Source organism: Montipora capricornis, chromosome 14 (genome assembly GCF_036669925.1).
Source record: "Montipora capricornis isolate CH-2021 chromosome 14, ASM3666992v2, whole genome shotgun sequence".
In the NCBI taxonomy this organism is placed as follows: Eukaryota; Metazoa; Cnidaria; class Anthozoa; order Scleractinia; family Acroporidae; genus Montipora; species Montipora capricornis.
Window position 1 is genome coordinate 46,138,883 of NC_090896.1, and position 20,000 is coordinate 46,158,882.

The 20,000-nt window shown below is 36.6% G+C and overlaps 1 protein-coding gene across 1 annotated transcript in view; it reads left to right on the forward strand.

Moving 5' to 3' along the window:
• LOC138033522 (DNA mismatch repair protein Msh6-like) overlaps window positions 1–20,000 on the forward strand; it is a 53,883-nt gene that overhangs the window by 6,616 nt on the left and 27,267 nt on the right. The window contains exons 5-22 of the mRNA XM_068881281.1: window positions 1,116–1,429; window positions 2,726–2,780; window positions 4,351–4,389; window positions 5,179–5,238; window positions 6,153–6,227; window positions 6,663–6,739; window positions 6,826–6,884; window positions 8,068–8,130; window positions 10,626–10,702; window positions 10,870–10,938; window positions 12,168–12,239; window positions 14,351–14,441; window positions 14,999–15,093; window positions 15,348–15,384; window positions 17,416–17,482; window positions 18,017–18,071; window positions 19,713–19,784; window positions 19,898–20,000. The exon at window positions 19,898–20,000 is cut by the window's right edge and continues 6 nt beyond it. Of these exons, the coding sequence (XP_068737382.1) occupies window positions 1,116–1,429; window positions 2,726–2,780; window positions 4,351–4,389; window positions 5,179–5,238; window positions 6,153–6,227; window positions 6,663–6,739; window positions 6,826–6,884; window positions 8,068–8,130; window positions 10,626–10,702; window positions 10,870–10,938; window positions 12,168–12,239; window positions 14,351–14,441; window positions 14,999–15,093; window positions 15,348–15,384; window positions 17,416–17,482; window positions 18,017–18,071; window positions 19,713–19,784; window positions 19,898–20,000 (1,480 nt within the window). The remainder of the gene's footprint in view (window positions 1–1,115; window positions 1,430–2,725; window positions 2,781–4,350; window positions 4,390–5,178; window positions 5,239–6,152; window positions 6,228–6,662; window positions 6,740–6,825; window positions 6,885–8,067; window positions 8,131–10,625; window positions 10,703–10,869; window positions 10,939–12,167; window positions 12,240–14,350; window positions 14,442–14,998; window positions 15,094–15,347; window positions 15,385–17,415; window positions 17,483–18,016; window positions 18,072–19,712; window positions 19,785–19,897) is intronic.

The window sequence follows — 20,000 nt, forward strand, 5'->3', positions numbered from 1 at the left end:
ATGTTTACTCAAGTACTGTCTATATTAAAATGCATTCTTTTAATAATATTTAATATTTAAGGAAACTGCTTACCGGTAATTTGCAATTGGATTTATAAAAAAAATTGAGTATTACTATTGAAATTTGTAAAATTTAAACTCGACTTTTAATTACAAATGTGTTGTTTATGCTGTGAGCAACAACAATCTTTTCCATTTCAACACACCAAGAATGCACCAAATTGCATCTGTGAGAATCTAAATTTCAAAAATGTTTCACAGAGGAACCCCGGACGCCCCTAGATACTCACGCCCTTAGGCCACTCGTTACATTTAAGTGCCAGTGGCACCCCGGCCAGTCTACGATTTTGGAGAAAACCTGTTGAGACAAAGCGACATTAATATTTTTGGTACTCCAACATCTTATCCAAACGTTCTGCTTAAAAGCCACTCTTTCCCTTCTCCCCAAACTAAATGTTGATTTCTCTTGGTCGGAAATGTACTGTAGAACATATGACAATACTCAGCAACATTGACTGAGGGGGGAGGGGAGTGGGAAGGGGAGCGTAAGTAGGCATGTGTAAAAGTGAAGGTGAATTTGTGTCACTGTTTCAACAGTTTTGTCCGAGATTGTAGCTACAGTACTCCTCCATTCTGCTAATTAACCTGCTCCACAAAATCTTTTTGAGAAGGCTGATTATAAGTACTTGATTTGTTAATCACTCATGTCACCAGCATCAACTACATGTTGGTTTTGGGTGCTCAGCTGAGACATTGGAAAAATAATAATGCTGCATTTCAGCATTTTGTGCACTTTATTTCTACCTTCTAGGCTACTACAGTTAAAATATGACTGTGGCTTCTCTTTTCAAAAGTCAATGTGTTACTCAGGCACGTTTGAGGCCTACAGATTGACAAACGCATGTCATTCCTTCAATTAATTTGTGCATTTTTATGTTGCTTTATACCATATTATTACCAGTAATCACTTTATCAAAGAGCGATTCTCAAAACATCAGCTTTGAAGTCCATGATAACAGTGATTAGCAATGGCTCTGTTATCCCCTTTTACTGTAGCTTGTGACTAAGTTTGCCTTTTCCCTTAGGCTTACAATTCACACACTCTTTTCTCGCAGCCATCTCGTAAACGTAAACGGGGAAAAGTGTTTACTCCACATCAGAACAAACCAAAGACACGTAAGCCTTCCACGCCCCGCACTCCAAACACCAGTAGCAATGCAGCATCCATGATAAGCACAACTACACCGTCAGCTGTACTGCCGGGGTCATTAACAAAGAAGGTATCAAGTTCAGCCAGTAAGGCCGCAGAGTCTCTGGCAAGATTTCAGATGAGTTCATCACCAACCAACAGTCCAAATGTTGATAATGAGAATGGTGAAGGAAGTTTTACACATGAAAAGTTGGATTGGTTGAAAGAAGACAAAAGAAGGTACTGAATTGTTGTAATTACATGTAAGATTTATTAATTATTTTTATTTGCCCGTTAATTGCTACCTTACAATAATTATTGTGACATTGGCATAATTTATTATAGATGATTTAGGGTTACTGGCTACCCAAAATTATCAGTATTATCATCTGGCATTAGATAGAGTAAAATCTATTAGGTCTCACTCCTGGGGGGTCAATGAGTTAAGAATAACTGACTTGGAAAGAATAATATTGACACTACAGTGGTATTCTGTCTATAAGGGACTGCTTCCCCTGGATATCCCTAGGAACCCACCTTCCAATTTAAGGGGAAAATGGACTTTCATCTAAAATTTAATTTGTGTTTCTTAAAGTGCTACTGTGACGAAATTTGCATCTTCCCTATCTAAGCCATTTTGGCACATAAACACGTAGTCTGTGCGAGAAGAAGAATGCTGTTTACCATTTTCAAATATCTCTTTTTGTTCTGGAGATATTCAAGTTTTTTTAATATGCAAATTAGCCAAGTGATGACGTCATAAACCCAACCAAATTTTGATCAAGTATGATGGAGAAAGATATCTCAGCCAATTTGTATCAGAAGTACTTGGTTCTTTGCACTAAGATTCTAGTAGATGTGTTCCACAATATGAGCATACCATTTTTGTTACCATGGAAACATACTGGGTTCCAGACCTCCCTGACATTAAGAGCTTTGCAGACCACCTTTGGCGTTCTGTTTTGATATTTGCAAATGGTGCCTCATCTGCATGATCCTGCCAGCATATCAAGATGTTAGGTCATGTTTGTGGCCTTGGTAAATGTATTTCTAGCCTGAGATCACCAAAATATTGAAATCAGGTTGAAGGGGACTGGAAAAGAGTGAGTTGCCATGGGAACCAATTTCTTTACAGTCATAGGTGTGTTGCCTTCAGAACTATTAGCTCACCAAGTTTCAATGGTCTCTGTTGCAAATTGACCGAGATAGCTCTATTTATATTCTTGATGTTCTATTGGGTTGGGTGAATGACGTCATCAGCCTTCTCATTTGCATATTTAACACATTTTTCAAACTTAAATATCTCCGGAACCAATGCAGATATTTCCAAACGGTAAACAGCATTTTTAATGTTTTATGGTACTCTATGCGATAAACCAAAAAACTCAAGGGATAAAAATTTGATCACAGTAGCACTTTTCTTAAGTATTAATTTTCTTGCCAGTTTTTCTTTGAAGACTGGTACCTGTTTTACATGTTAGCCAAAAAATTCATTTAAAATGGTTCCTTTAGTCTTTTTTTTAATCTCTGTTACAGAGACAAGCATGGCAGACCAGTGACCCATCCAGAGTATGATTCAAGAACGTTACTGGTAATGAAGACATAACAAGCATACAATAATTATTAATATTGAAGAATTTATTTTTAAAAAAAGTGGAACTTATATGTAACCAGAATCACATGACATGGAAACATGTAACTTATGACTCTCATCCTTGGAACAAAGCTGGGGATTTTATGACACCAATGTTATGCCCAAATATGGACAAAACTAAGATCAAAGCTGTACATGCAGGAAAATGCTCGAGCTCCATTATATCCAAATAAGGGCATTTTTTAACTAAAAAACCCCTAGCTCTGAACCAGAGTTGAATGTCTCAAAGTCATGAGCTTCTGACGTAACAGATAGGACATTAATTTTGGTGAAAAAGACCTGAAATAAAAGATTTTCTTGACTTGAGAACTAAGCGTGTTAGACTTGTAATGGAAAGTTGACACTCAGAAAAGTAATGTTGCCCACTTCACCTTATGAAAGGCTTGCTTTTTCAAAACAGTCCAGGGTTATTTTATTTTTCAGTAAATGTAATCAAGGAACTGCAGGTAGTCTCTCTATATTCGTATTCTAAAGATAGACTAAAATAATGAACAAAGAGCAGAACACAACATACATGTGATCTCACACGGGAAAATGTACACTAACGTTTTGACGTTAAACGGGCAAAATTAATGGCTAAGTAACAGATTGGTAATGGAAGCTCTCGACACCTGATAGTATGCCAACGCTTTTAAAGGCACCACTAACGGTTTGCAAGGTTGTGCTAACACATAGCTGCAAGTGTTTGACGGTTAAGTCAGCTCGACAAACGAGCGCTGGGGAAGGGACATCAAAACACTGCTGGAATAAAAAGTTTTGTTTTTCCTAAAGCCCGTGCCGGCGAGAGGCCAATGTCATGGCAAATTCACTGAAAAGAAAACATCTTTTCAGTCTACTGTGCATAATTCACTGAATCAAACGGTAAAATTCTCTCAGTTAAAAGACAAGATTTGCATTCAAAGTTTGTAAGATGAGCCGATAATGTTAATTTGATTTTTCTGGAAGGAAAAGTTTTGTTTTTCGAAAGTCTGCACAGTGCTGCTGAGTGTCACAGCAAACACTGAAAAAAACATTTCTGTGCATAATTTGCCGAATCAAGCAGTAAAGTGCTCTCCGTTAAAAGACTAGGACAATTCTGCGTAACTTTTTTGGGTATCAGGCGACACTAGTAAGCTTAAATTAAGCACTAACGCTTTATCCATCATTGCTACTAACAGTTTTCATGAACCGTCTAATGATTACTAACAGATTACTAACGGCTGACTCCCGCCTGACTGACGCTTTCAGCCGTTGAACGGACAAGCGTTAGTGTACAGTTTCCTGTGTGAGGTCACACATATTTTTACAAACTTTCAACCTCACAGCATACTCAATGCAAGTCATTTGTGTAGATCATATAGGGTGACTGAGCTTGAGGCAGCTTGTCTGCTATTTCCAAAACATTTAAATGTGATAAACATGAGTGGATTCTGCGAGATGTTTATTCAAATATAAAAACTTATTATGTCCCTATGCATTATTCAAAAATTACATGTCTAATTTTTTGTCATGTGCTATCTCATTTCAGGTTCCTTCATCATTTTTAAATTCTAAAGATGTTACACCTGTAAGTTTTTTTGAATTCTTTTAGTTTAAGGTACAAAAAGTTGAATATTCAAAATAGTTTTAATGTCATGACAAGCATATAATGTGATGCATTGTACATGTAGGTGTGGAACCCTTTATTTCATGGGACCAATTTAAATGTGACTTAGAGTACTTAAAGCTATGTATATATTTTAACATTTTCTGACCTTCGTTAAGAACAGTTGAACTGTAACTCTTGGTGAACATAGTGGCAATGAAGGTCAAAAGTTTAAATACCAGTGAAGTGTTTTGGGGGTACAGAGTGTTTCACTGGGATTTTCACGATAACAAGTCACTCTACTGGAATGCCAATGTATTCAGAGGGCTCATTCCCCTGATTAATTAAACTGGGCTATTAAAACAACGAGCAAAAATATAAAAGATAGAAAATACAATCTAAAAGGTGAAACTAAACATAAATAGGACTTTTTAGTCAAATTGTACTTGCCTGACAGCTGGGCTAAACAAAAGGGAAAAAGCACAAAAGATCACTTGAGTTGCTCTCCTTGGCACTTGAATTGAGAGAACAACCTCCATTTATGCACAAAATTCATAGTAAAAAATCTAATGAGATCAAAGTGTTGCTTGCAACTCTCAGACAGTCACTGGTTTCAACAGGGCATTTCTAGAAACCATAAATTTTGGTTCAACGACAAAATAAGTCAAATACTCAGATAAATTAGTGTTGAAAACGTCTGTGAAATGATATGCTGTTTTGAAGTATGTTATCTTGTGGGAAAAATGAAATCAAACATCTTTTTTTTTCCAGGCAATGAAACAGTGGTGGCAGTTAAAGGCTGAAAATTATGATACAGTTCTCTTCTTTAAGGTGTGCAGAACAACCATGGTCCATCGGTTTGAGCTAGAGAATCACAGGCCAAAACCTTTTGAGTTATAATACTGCATTTGTTCAGTCATTTTATAGGACTAAGAACTTGTATGGACAAATAAAATTACTCAGGCCAATACATGTATACTATTAGTTGTCCTTTGGACGAGTGAGTGCTTAATTAATATCTTTTATACGTCATTTCCAAATTTTAAATCTTTTCAAAATTGCAAGTTTTCACTTCTGGTATGACACAGGAGGGTTTAGATAACAATGAATTTTGTGCATTTGCCATGTTGGTTACACAAACTTCTTCTCAAGATCCTTAGCAAGAGACCTACAAATTAAGATTTGACGGTAGGGGTATTTTGCAGAAGGCCAAATACCAGACTCCGAGCGTTATAAAATCAGTATTTGATGGTAAGAACTGCACATGTACGCAACAATAATTAAAGGACATGCACTACTAGTAACTGATAGCTAACCATTCAGCGTTTGGCATTCTGCAAAATACCGCTGCCCAGTATTTGATTGTATGTCCAGTTTAACCCATTAACACCTCAAACGCCCTATGATGCCCCAAGTAAAATCATCTGGCATTTGACAGAGTTAAATCTGTCAAGTCTCACTCCCTGGGGTCAATGGGTTAAAATAAGAGCACTGGATGGGCAAGTGCATGTATCACAATACACACTTGCCCTGCTGACAGCTTTGATATTAAAAAAACAGACCAGGAATCACTGACAAAACTAGTTACTGGTAGATTACAAAGTTGCTTATTACATAGATGTTGTGAATACATGTAATGCCCATTTGAGATTTTAAAGAATAATTATCCAGCACTTTATACTCTCAGTACAGCCTGAACTGATGTTAGTGAGGGTAGATTTCACCTTTTCCTCTTTTTATGCTAGATTGGAAAGTTCTATGAATTATACAACATGGATGCAACTGTTGGTGTGAAAGAACTTGGACTAATCTATATGAGGGTATTTTCTATTTTGTTTCCAAGAATAAAGACAATCAATGAACTAAAAATGGTTTTCTACATGTATGCACTTAATAATTTTCAATCTTTGAATGTATTTTTCTTTAAATAACTTTGATTAGTTGGATCTCAATCATCCCATGAAAATGAAGCACACTTTCATTTTGTAGCACATCTCCAGATCCTGTGTTCAACTGAAAATAAGTAAACTGCACTTTTCACTTGCAAGCTCCCTTTTACTCCTTACTCCAAACTGGTTGGAACCCTTGATAAAATGTAATGTAGAAAGTTGTGAAAATACTTACTACAGTTCGCCTCTTCTTGGTTCCTTCGCAAGTGCAACTGAAGTGGAAAGTTGCATGTAAAAGGTGGCTCCGAAACAGTTGAAAGTTGGCAATAAAAGGACAAAGGGATAAATTAAATTTTTCCTTTTCAGGGTAATTTTGCCCATGCTGGCTTTCCTGAAATTGCATTTGGTCGATACTCTGACACTCTCATTGAAAAGGGATACAAGTAAGTTACTGAGAAAAGTTCATTATGGACCATTTGGTTGTTTTCAAAAATGATTATTAGCTCAAACATAAAATACTCCTTTGCAGAGTTGCAAGAGTGGAACAAACGGAAACACCAGAAATGATGAAAGAGAGGTGCAAGAAAAGTATGCAGATATGTTTTTCTTGATAATAAGTTGATTTTTGAGAGGGGTGGGGGAGGGGGGTGGTATATGTAAATAGATTGGTAAATACTCCGGAACTCTACTGGTTTAATGACTAGTTCAGCAAACAAACTTACAAAGCTACCGTGTCAAAGCATCACAAAAGACAGAAACAAGACTTCTTTGAGCATGTGTAAATGGTGCAATCTGATTTGCTGCTGTAAACAACATGATATCGTCACAGTACACTATCTACATGTAACTTTCCCTCAAATGAGATAACTCTATTATAGTATAATATTTCCTTACATGTCGTAAGTATGCAATCCTAGCCTGGGGAAGCGCATATCAATCACACATTAAAAAAAAGTGCAAAAAAAACAAAACCATGTCTTAAGACATAATTATTTTCTGTGAAAACTCGTGATTATAAAATGAAGAGTATTCTCCCCTTGCGAAATCTATTAGATATTGTAACAGTAAAATTAATATTGTTTATCGCTGTCACGTTCTCACATTTGCACACCTATAGCATAAATGCCTCCTGCCAAAACTGTTTCAAAATTTTTTCACTGTGCTATTACCTAATTTTCATTCCTGTAACACTAGATATACCTGTAAGCAAAACTTCTACAAATCAAAAATATTATTGCACCAATTTTGGAAATCAAACAGTGGCTTATAATAGGACTCTTTATTGGAAAAGCATTCCTCTTGATATGAAAGATCTCAATGAGTTCAATTTCTTTAAAAAATTGTGACTGTATTCTATTGTCTGAGCAGCATTCTTTAAAATTACCGTATCTTAGTCACTATCAATTCAACTATGTATATTATGAACATTATAATTATTCCCCCGTGAACATTTTTTAAAATGTCTGGATACTGCCCCCCAAACCTCTTGGTTGCTTCAGTCTCCAGGCTCAAATAGATGCTCATAATTATTATAGAAATCTACCATTTAATTTATGACCTCAATGTAATTAGTGCACAAGAGCACAAGATGGGCAGTAATTAAACTAATAATTATTGCACAATTAAAACAGGTTGTGCAAGAGAAGTAATTTTGGCAAATAATGATGGTCAGAAAATTTCATATTCCAGAAAGTGTTGACTCCCTCTCCAAAACTCAAAGACCAAGTTGTTTGTCCCTAATGTTAATTTTCTCTCTATGTTTTTGCCACAGTTCATACTGTTTCAAGATCTGACCAAGTGGTCAAAAGGGAAATATGTGCAGTAATTACAAAAGGTAAGTAGATTATTGTTCTAATAACATGGGTGACAAATCACTCTTTAATTTTGGCACAAAATTTCAGCAGTAATTTATACCGGTAATTTTACATGTGAAATTACAATGTTGCCTTGGCAATTTTTCCTACAGTGCCAAAATGGCACCCAGGTTTGAAAATAAAGGAGTAATACCGTAATTTCTGGCCGATTACCCGCGGGTAATGCGTTAATTTTCCAGTAAACCGTGGTTGCTGCGGGTAATAGGAAGGTGTGGGTAATGCGATAATTTTTAAATCTCAGGTAAGAATTTGACAGATTGAAACAAGTTAAAATGAGGATAATTAAACCAACACTTCCTTCAAATCTGTGTGTTGCCTCGTTCGTTGATTCAATCTTTAAAATGATGCTTTATTTGCCGTAGTCTTTGTAAAACCGCTCGATGAAAGCCGAAGCAAATTGAATGAAAAACAATAATCTTTCCCTTCGACCATGTCACAACTTGTCACCGAATTAAAAGTAAATGAGAACGAATTTCTCACTTTAACACGTCCTTTTCAATTTTAAGAAAGAGTTTATCGTGAGACACAATTCAATGCTGAGAAAGTAACAAGATGCCATTGTGTTTATTTTGTGATGCCACAAATTTTTCTGTTCAAAACAAATCTTTTTTACGATCTTGTTTAAATAATTTCAAACCTTTACTACTTAATTAAACTGATGCTTCCTTAAAACTTGTGTGTTGCCAAGCTTGTTTGTTACCGTAGTTCAATCTGAAAATGCTTCCTATTCAAGATTTGTGTGATGTTTTATTCTCGTGTTCTAAAAGCCCTCAATGAAAGCCGATGCAAATTGAATGAAAAACAAATCAATAGTGTTTAAGTGATTACTGTATTTCACTGCTTTTTTCTTCGCTTAATTTAAAAGCATTTCTCACCTGCACTCCTTTCAATTTTGTATATGAAAGATTGAAAGCATTTTTTGTGAAAGCACACAAAACAAGATGCCGACATATTTCACGGCACCACATAATTATTTAGAACCTGACTGTCGGCACGCGTGTAAACAAAACGCTAACTGCAGTGAAAAATTTGCTGGATTGTTTAGCACATCAGTGAAATGTTCCTAGCTACCCCTGGCTTGAGTCATAGAGCATTTTTTCCGTTTTAAGCGACTTCTTATATAGGCCTGTCTTTTGCCCCTGGGTATGCCTAACCACCACCCCATCAGGTATTTTTAACACTCGCCCCCACTTTCTCTCAACCTATCAAAATGGCGCTCAATGATCAATCGTAAAGATGTACATGTATCGAGTCTTAGCGTTAATACATTGGATATTTAGGTCGTTTTAACAAGACAAACCAGAAATGACTAAGGAGAGTGTTTAAGGCTGCATTATTAAAAGCCAATTCTTAGCAGAAAATGCTATCGATCTTCTGCTTTGTAAACAACAACATGGAATATTCATCGCTCCAAGTTTGTGAGTTCTTGTCCCAGAAATACAGTAGCAAGATTTTTTCGGTTTTGGGGTGCGGGTAATAGGCCAGTGCAGGTAATCTGTTGAACGTTTTTTCCCCTTGTGACAAAAATAGACCGCTGCGGGTAATCTGCTGTGCGGGTAATCGTCCGGAAATTACGGTATGTCACTCATGATATGAAGAGCTAATCGAAATGTATACTTGTGAAGTTAATGAATAATTTCACTTGCATTTTGTCCAAAATCAAATAATCTCCCTCGCCTAAAAGCTCGGGAAATGATTTGAATTTGGACAAAAATGCACATGAAAGTATTCCCTAATTTGACTCATCACCATTTGATTACCCATGCAAATAACATCCTTTAACATACATTTTCGAATTCTCAGATTTATTTTTGTGCATGCAGATAGTCATCACCTACAGTAGATAATTCTTCTGGCACTGTCTATTCCTTCCCCCTTTTTAAAAGTAATTTTTCATTATTGGATTAAATGCAGGCTGGTTTAGTGGTAATTAGCTGCGCCACATGAGCACAGCCAGATTCAGAGTCACTGTCGGAGATATCAGTCTCAAAATTTGGAAGATTGCCATAATTTTTTCGCTGTCAAAGGTGTTGTGTTAAGTTGGAGAAATAAGCTGGTCTTTGCTACACTGTATACTGGATCTGAAATAATTAATGTCCATAAAACAAAAGAACAAAGTGAACATAACAATATCTAATTAGCAAGGCCTAATCGGAATACTGATGGTTCTTTTGTCCTATGCCATTTTAGTCCAGTATATGAAAGTCTACCAGAGAAATAGGAGGTGAAATCAAAAAAAAATGTATTGTCTGCTTATTAACAAGGAGTTTTAAGTGACACTGACAGTTTTTCTCCCAAGGAATCCCAAACATTGTGCATTTGCCCGTAGTTTTGCTGTAAGATTGTGCATGGAATCTAAAAAGGTACTGCAAGGAAAATTCAATTACATTATTATTAATGATATTGTTGTTGTTATCGTTATTGGTTTCATTACCACTTTTTCTATTTGTTGCAGGAACAAAGACCTATAGTTTTCTTGATGGTGATTGCACTGACAGTGAGGCAGCTTATCTTCTGGCTATTTCTGAGAAGGTGTTTGATACATTCTTATTGTAATTAAGCCCTCAGCATCTTCAAACTAAAGAGTTTCCACTTGTAGTTATTTGATATTTACATCAAAATTTTCAATATTTTTTTCGTTTCCAATCAAGGAATGTTCCGAACTTCAGTGATGAGGTTTTCAAAATACTTTCTTTCAGGGCTCTGACGATTCTGGTGAAAGCTGTTATGGAGTTTGTTTTGTTGATACATCTATTGGAAAATTTCATGTGAGTGCATGAAACTGAACTGTAACTTAAGTTAATGTGGAAACATATGCTTAGCTGTATGGCAAAAACTGTACCAGCTAGTTTACAGCTTGCCACGGTAGTACATGTATATCACACCTTGTACATGTATATCATATCATATGATATACATGTACAAGGTATGATAGTTATGGCAAGATAAAATCAGTTTACATACGAAATAAGAGTATTGATTCGTTGACTAAAAGGTTTCTAAACATTTTGAAATCCGATGACGCTCCAACAATATTTGGTAAGCTGTTCCAAAGTTTGGTTGCCTGGTATAATGCCAGGGCTTTAGTTTGAACTTCATGGTGTCAACCTTTGATATTGATAGAATGTCTCTTCCTTTCAAGGTATTTAGTGTTTCTCTTGATGATATTAACTCCATCAGACTCTCTGGGGTTTGTGTGCAAGTTTATAGATTGTACAAAGGATTTTATGTAATCTTTGTTCCAGTAACGTTTTTTTCCCTAGGCCCTAATGAGTTTTTCGTATGGACTATGTTTGTCTCAAAAAACCAATTGAACAGCCTTTTCCTTACTTTTTCCAATTTGTCAGCTGAAGTGTGAACAAACTTTAATAAGTGCAGATATGTCTTATGTTCAGTTTGTAACATATGCAAACTGAAAGGTGGGTGCTTGACAAGCACAGGGCCTTTTGCCGTCACTGCTTAGTCACCATGGGAGTAACATGCTTCCTTGGCTGGCATTTCCCTGATTGATTTGCTCAAGGTAAAGGCACCATTATCCTCGGTCTTCTTACAGTCATCTATGTGACTAAATGTAGGGATTCTACCTTCTGCCTTTGCTTATTCTTGTTTCTACTGCTGAGGTTGTTATAAAATATCTTCTCACGCTGGGTTGACGAGATGCCTACATGGTGTACTACCGCAAAAGATAAAGAATTTAGGCAAATACAAAACTACCTCTGAGAACATGATCTGTACTAAGGTCAGGTGACGAACAAAACTTGTCCGCAGAGTGCCACTTTCAGGAATAAAACAGCTATGCAAAGAAGAAAACTAAAAAAGCTTTATACAACATGTATTAAGCATGTATAATCCAGGAACAATTTGTTGCTTTGCTAATGGGTAGCATTCTTTTATGAAAATTTCCTCTGAAAATGTACAGATACTAATACTAAATTTAAATCCTTTTTCTGTTTGTAAGCTGTAATATTTGAATTTACGGATAATCTCTTTTTTCAAGATTGGACAATTTCAAGATGATCGCCAAGCTTCTCGTCTCAGGACTCTGGTTGCTCATTACACTCCAGTACAGGTGTGAAGTAAAGCACAATCGTCTTTGCAGTTTCAGGCACTTGCAGTAACTTTGAGTTTTGCAACAAACAGTACCAAAATTTAGCTAAATGATAGTTTGAACCCTGGAGTCATATCAAAACCTGATGTAGTAATTATTGTTCAGGTAAGAAGAAACAATAGAGGAATCAGAATGAATAGATTGAAACACCATTCACAATCTTGCCTTCCAGGAACATACATGTTTCTGCTGACTAGACTGACCAGTAACATCATTTATTATAATACCGTATTTACCCGTGTATAAGTCGATCCCATGTATAAGTCGACCCCCCATTTTTGATGGCAAAAAAAGCAATTTCTTAATTTCTTTGCTAAATGTTCATGGGATATTAATCTTGCATTCTTCGATTTCTGGAACTGTAGATTCACAAAAAATTAAGGGCCTCAAGCGCTTAATAGCTTCGTGGTTCAGCGGTTGTTGTATGTGCGGGCATTTTGTCCTTGAATTTCGAAAAAGTTCTCAGAAAATCGAAAATGTAAACCTCAAACTAACCTGTTTCGTTGTTCTAGGATAAAGGGCTTTAGAGGATAAGCACAACATCACAGAAGCAGGAGTCAATCTTTGAAAATAACTTCAAAAACGATGCGAAGTGTGCAGGGTTTAATTGGTGCTTGACTTATAATTTCTCACATGGCAAACGAAACAAAACTCATAAACCAAACAATACAAAGTTTGCAAAAGCATTTAAATCATCCAGGTTTGTATAAAGAATAAAAACAATCATTACCAACCAGCATTTTCAGGCAACACGAGTGACGATCATGCTTGCACACAAACACGAGGAATTGTGCCAGGTTACTAAGCCGTTGAAGGATCGCGTTTTATTTGAAGAAACAAGAATGTTTTTTAGAGCTTTCCGCCTTTGGAAAACGAAAATTTCCAGTGTCTATTTCATATTTGTGCTTGTGAGTATCTTCAACATTTAAAGTAAAACAAATCCTTTTTCATTTCAACTGGAATTGCTTAATTACATTCATTTTGAAGTCTTTCGTCATTCATTTTGAAGTATTTTGAATAAATTATGTAGCTGGAACTTGGCTCGAAATCTTTGACCCATGTATAAGTCAAGGGCGATTTTTGGAGCTTATTTTGAGGTCATAAAAAAGTCGACTTATACACGGGTAAATACGGTAATTATTATGACTAGCCCCATAATCAGGCAAGATAAACCAAATCCTGCACTGTGACTGGCTACCTGAGCAGGCAAGATAGAGCTATATCTTGGTGTTATATTCCATATAATAAACCATTAATTGACGAAGCTTGTTCGGTCAAAATGGCTGGAAAGAACTTGGCCAATATCCAGCCATCTTGACCGAACAAGCTTGGTCAATAACCCATATATATCCACTGATCATTTACATGATTGTAGATCAAACTCCAGAGTACGTATACAGTTCACTTGCACGACACACATTACTAGACTCAGTAATATTTTCTTCTCATGTTGTTGAAACGTGAGTCAATATTACCCACAACTTTCCTCAGGGCTACTCTCACCAGGACCATGTTACATGTACTTTATCAAGTTTTAGACTGTAGGAAGTCCCTAGCTAATTAAGAAGAAGCCAAGAATGGTAAAAGGCAACTAATTAACAATCCATAGCCCAGCTTGGACGGTTTGTGTCTCTAACCTCATTCCTTAACTGTAATGCTACAGTTGCACATTTATTTAATTACTAAGTTGTAAAACGACATAAAAAATTAGTCTAAGTTAATTTCCAGGAAAATATTTATGGTTCCAAAACCAGCTCCAGCCTGCTGTTTGGCTTTAGTATCAAACACAAATCTCATCTCCAGAGTAAATTTAATATGCAACCGCTCATATTTGCTGTTGCATTTTGTTTCCCAAAACAGATCATTAATTTTACTGATTTTCAGGAGATTTGATCCTTTGTCCAGATCATTTAAGACAAGTGCATGCCGGTTTGAATAATGGCTTCCTTTGGAGGAAAATTAATACTCTCTTGAGTATTGTCACATGATCTAAACATACATTGGCAAAAAAAAATGTATGAGCAAAATTAATAAGGTGTACTCATTATTATAATATGTGTGACATTTTTCAGGTACTGTGCCCCCGTGGTGGTTTAATGCTCAAAACTCAACATGTGCTTAATCATGAATTGATGTCATCTATGAAAGAATATCTTATTCCAGGTATGCACAGTAACACACACTATATCCTTGTTATATGAAGCAAGCCTCATCCCTCTCCTGGAAAGATTTTAATCCAAGGCAGTCACACAACATATTGGCTCAATAACAAGCGGCCATTAGTTATTCTGCTTCAACAAAGCAGCCATTTCATTCAGTCCACCACGGATTAGGGCTGAGAGTAACAAACTCTTCTCTACAGGGGTAGACCTGGGCTTTGTCTTCCACTATGTACAGTGTCAACTTTCTAAGTGAAAGGTGGTTGTAGTGGTAATAGAGTAACTAGTTTTGCTTGACAGCTCAGTGGTAGAAGAGCCAGAATTTATTTCCTTTAGTCTTTGCAGCTGCCTAAGTGTTTCCATTAACACGGCCATGGTCTTTTGATTTCTGAAGTCCTCAGTGCCCCTAGCTAGCTGCGCAAAAACATTTTACCTGTAAGAAGAGTTCATTATTGCTGTCCTCTAAATTTACTTTTATTTCCTTTTTTACTCCTCATTTTTTTCCTTCGATAGTACATGTAGCTTTCATTTTCATGTTACATTATTTTCCAAATTTAACAGGGTCCCAGTTCTGGGAGCCAAGCAAGACATTAAAAGTTTTTGCAGAAGAGGAATATTTCAAAGAAAACAATAACAGCACCGAGAGTTCTGTAAAGGTAACTTGTTTCTTAAAGTCTGTGGTACATGCAATGGTCCCATAATAGCCAACAGCTGTGAAGAGAATTTTATTGTTCTGTATTGTTGACATGCAAAAGATGGTATGTGAGGAAAATATGAAATGGCACATGGGAACTGGGAGTAGCAAAAGGAAAAAACTTTGAAGCCAAAGGGAAATTGTTGTCAAAACAGAACTGCAAAAAAAAGAAAGCATTCTGGAGAAGTTGTAGCATGCCTTATTTTTCTATTCTAGAGCTGGCCAGATGTGTTAAAGAAATTAACAGATGGAGGTAATAAATCAGTAGTCTATACAATACAGGAGGTGCGGTGGCCTCATGGTTAGTGCGCTCGACTCCGGATCGAGTGGTCCGGGTTTGGGGCCTGCGTTCTTGGGCAATACACTTTATTTTCACGGTGCCTCTATCCACCCAGGTGTATAAATGGGTACCAGCGAATTTAATGCTGGGGGTAACCCTGCGATGGACCAGCATCCCATCCAGGGGGAGTATAAATATTCCTAGTCGCTTCATGCTACAGAAACCGGAGATAAGTGCCAGCCTGATGGGCCTTTTGGCTCGTAAGCAGTGACTTTACTTTTTTTTTATACAATACAAGGGGCATGTCAGTATCACATTTACAAACTTGAGGCAAAGCCAAGACTTTGTAAATGTGGTACCAACAGATCTGACACAAATATTGTACAGTACAGGTGGGGGGTATGTCAGCATTACACGCATGTTTCCTGCGTGAAAAGACGCCATATTGCATGCAATTTGGTACACTCAATTTACACGCGCAAAACACGCGAGTAAAAAAAATACACAAAAGTGCATGTAAAAAATACACGCAACTTTTTGGAAAGTGCGGTGAAAATTTTACATGCAGAGGCTCATTAAGTGGATGTATAAGTATTAAAGTATTGATGTTATCAAGAGTTTGGTTCATTCAACGGCTGTTTACGGTTTGAATACACATACTCTTCCTTTCTGAAGCTTTGCTTTTACATGTAATTTTTATTGGTTTCACATCATCCAGATCTCACTGTCTGATTATAAGAATTAAAGATTTGCAACAAAATTAATTGATTTTTGTCAAGACCTATTGATGTTTTTGGTGTATTAACAAACGAATTGTTGCTTAATATCTCGTAATCAAGCAACCAAAAGTCGGGGGAAAGAAGTTAAGAGTGACAACACGACATAGTGATACCCTTATTGGGCACCATAGATACATGTATGACTGGCGAGGAAAAGTTTTTTTTAGTGGATTTTCCCTTCACTTTCAACTTTGCGTTCACCTAAGATTTATCTCACAATGCAATATCTTATATTTTGTCAAGTTATTGCAATGGTGATTATTATAAACAAGATGCCATATGCTGACACGAGGTACCACGGTGCCCGATACATGAGCTTTGCATTGCGTGAGTTCGATTGCATTCGTGAGTTTCAACTAACAAAACTTGTAATCATTGGTCTGCACAGAAAAGCGTAAACAATTAATCAAATTGTTACAAGCGTCTCTGAACAAAAATTATTTTCAGTTCCCTTGCTATTATCCCCGCAGGTCTAGAATAAATCCGCATGATGACGGCGACAAAATGCAATTCAATTCTCACACATTTTGATATTGCAAACTTTATCAATACAAGGCTTTGCTTTGCCTACGTTTCTCAAATTCGCGTTCTCAATACCACTTCATTCATAACAAGAAGACTCCCCCTACTGCTAACCATATAGCTTTATATTGAGGACGTCATTTGCATAGCTTTGTAAATAGAAGTGATTTGTTATGAAGATTACGGTTTTTAGTTGTACGGAATGGTGTAATTAAACAAAACAAAATACTTACAGCCTTACACAAGTTTTTACTAACTTATTACATAAACAATCCTGAGAAGTTAGTGTTTATCATAATAGTTTTTTTATTGTAAGGGTTCACGTGTATTTTGCGTGTAAATCCGCCATATTGCTCACATTTTACGTGCATGTGAGTGCTGCTATTCCTGTGGCCTGTACTGTATGTCTTGACTTATTAAACGACAGCATTAAAGTGGTAATGTCCACAAAGTATTTTTGGTACCTAATTCAAGACATTTTAACAGGGAAAATCGAAAGAAACATGTTATGTAAATAAAGAGAAATTTGTATCAGATATTGATTAATAAAACATTTCTTTTGTTTTTCCATCATGAATTATTAATGATAAGTGTTTTTGGAGTTTCATTTCCAATCTATATACAGAGAATATTTCAGGATAAGAGATCATCATGTCATAGTTTAGACCTAAATTTTTCTGATGGCTGTGTTTTGCTGCTATAGATCCCATAGGCCTGACACCAGGTGATAACAGTAAATTGGCTTTGAGTTCTCTTGGAGCTGTTGTGTGGTGAGTGACTGAGTTGTTCAGCTTTCTGCTGCACATTAGTGATGACAACACTCTAATAATAAGGGGGCAGGGGGACTGTAAACTGCTCTTCCTTCCTTCCTTCCTTCCTTCCTTAAATTTGCTTTATTCACTGCAATGGCCATTTAATAAATAAGAGGAGGAGGCAGTGTGGCCCAGTGGTTAGGGCGCTTGCCTTGAGATCCGGAGATCCCGGGTTCAAGACCCGCTCTGACCACTCGTAGAATTTGTTCCTGGTAGTCCCTGGTTCAAATTCCCAGCTGCACTTGTAAATAGCCAACTGGTTTGCCTCCGGCCGGTTGGGATTCTTAACAGTTGTTGTTGTTCTGTTCCTTCGTTTCGTTGTTGTTCATTGGCCCTGAAAAGCCCCTATGGGGAACGGTCAATTACGTATGTATTGTATTGTATTGTACTTTCAAAATCACTTCTCATCCACAGTTTATAATTTATTCATTTTCCATATCAGAAGAGAAGATTGTTGTTTTATGTTTCAAGACTTGTTTATTTTATTGTAAGGTATCTGAAGAAATGCCTGATTGATCACGAAGTTCTGTCAATGGGAAATTTTGAGGTAATAATACATGAACTTAGTGCTACAAGTGGCCTTTAGCCTGATTTTGGCAGTTAAGCTGCTCCCTTCATTATTCAGTCCCTGAGACTGTAAGAAATGGTAATTAGTAGGGCCATATTGATTTCATATTTAATCAATCAGTGGAATCACACATTCATGTACCAACCCCATAAGTACTTACCAGGAGTTTAGGGAAAAGGATTATAAAACACAAGGCAAAATGGGTTGGCCAACAAGCCAGCAAGCAGGTAAATGCAAAATGCAAGCATTTAAATTAAGAAGATGATTAAGGGTGTTGGGTGTCGTGGGCTTAAATTTCAACAAAATTATCACAGTGTAATTTGAAGTGCTATGATCTATTCCCATGTAATCCAGCTGAGTGTGAGCTCTAGTAATGGAACAGACCCATGCAAGGACAGAAAAAAGATCTGACCTTCCGAATAGATTAGTGTTAAATAGAGTGAGTTTCAATTGAGTCTCGTAAAAACCAAAACCAAATTAATAGGCCATTTCTGAGTTCATGTCTGCCTCCTCTTCAAGGCGAGTCTAAGTGCGAAGTTTTTGTTATGAAAATTAGTTTTCATTCATATGTAAAGTAGAACTTATTACCATCACAAAAACTTCGCACTTAGACTCGCGTTGAAGAGTAGGCAGACATGAACTCGGAAATGGCCTATTACTTTGGCCAATCAAAAAGGACGGAGACAATCCAGTAAACCAATCAAAACTCGAAGTAATTACACATAGCCAACACAAAGTGCGGGAAAATGTGCGCATGCAAGCCATGATTGGTTTTGTTTTCACTTCTGATTGGTTGACAAAATGGTGCAAGAACTTTGAACCAATCACTGAGTGGAACAATGCAAAACCAATGCAATTCGCTAATTACTTTTGACACTTGATTGAAAACCACTCCAACATCTCAAATTGCTATGGCCTGCTCCTGTCTGGCCTTGTAGCTCAACTGGTAGAGCTAGTGCTTTCAGACACTCTGTTGCATTCTATGTGAATATGTCATATCACTTCACACTCTGATAATTTGCCCAGTGGTTATGGTGCTTGTCTTGAGAACCAGAGATCCTGTGTTCAGGACCTGTTGTGACCACTCAATGAATAGGCCTTTTTTTCGATATATTAAAATTCAGCTTGAAAGAGAGGTTTTAAGGACAAAGTCAAAAGAAAGTGGATGATGTGTAAATATTTTTCACATTTATTCCAACATGTTTGTATTGTTTTTGTCCTCACTGCCTCGCTATCGAGCTGAATATTTGATATTTCGAAATGGCGTATTTTATGATCCCGCTAGTCCCTGGGTTAACTTCTCAACTGCCCTTGTCATTTCAGGGCTATTTGTGTTTCTTGACACTTGTTGTTGTTGTTGTTTCATTGATTTGGTTTCAATGGCCCTGAAAAGCCCCTATGGGGAACAGTCAATTAAGTATGTTTGGGTGTATGTTGTATAATTCTCAGGGGAAGATAAAGTTGATGGTCTCAAATGATATTTGTAAGGATGTTAGAAGATCCCTGAGATCATCCAAAGTATTTGAGGGATCCCTTGTGGAAATCATTATGTATAGATCTTTGATTAAATTTGCTCCTGGTTTTCTGATGATAATATTGTTTGCTTTCATATCTACTCAGGAATACATCCCTCTGGATAGCTCTCCAAACATTGGGAGAAGTGCAGCTTTTGTAAAAGGAAGACAGCATATGGTATTTGTTGTATAGTGATGGGACATTTTATTCATTCACAGAGATTGCCTATTAAATTTTGTGAAAATTTTTTGATTCTTGGAATAATATTAATTTAACATTTATTCCAACAGATTCTTGATAATATAACCCTGACAAACCTGGAGATCATCCCAAATGGTCCTGATTCATCCACTGAAGGCACTTTACTGGAGAAAATAGACCACTGTTCTACAG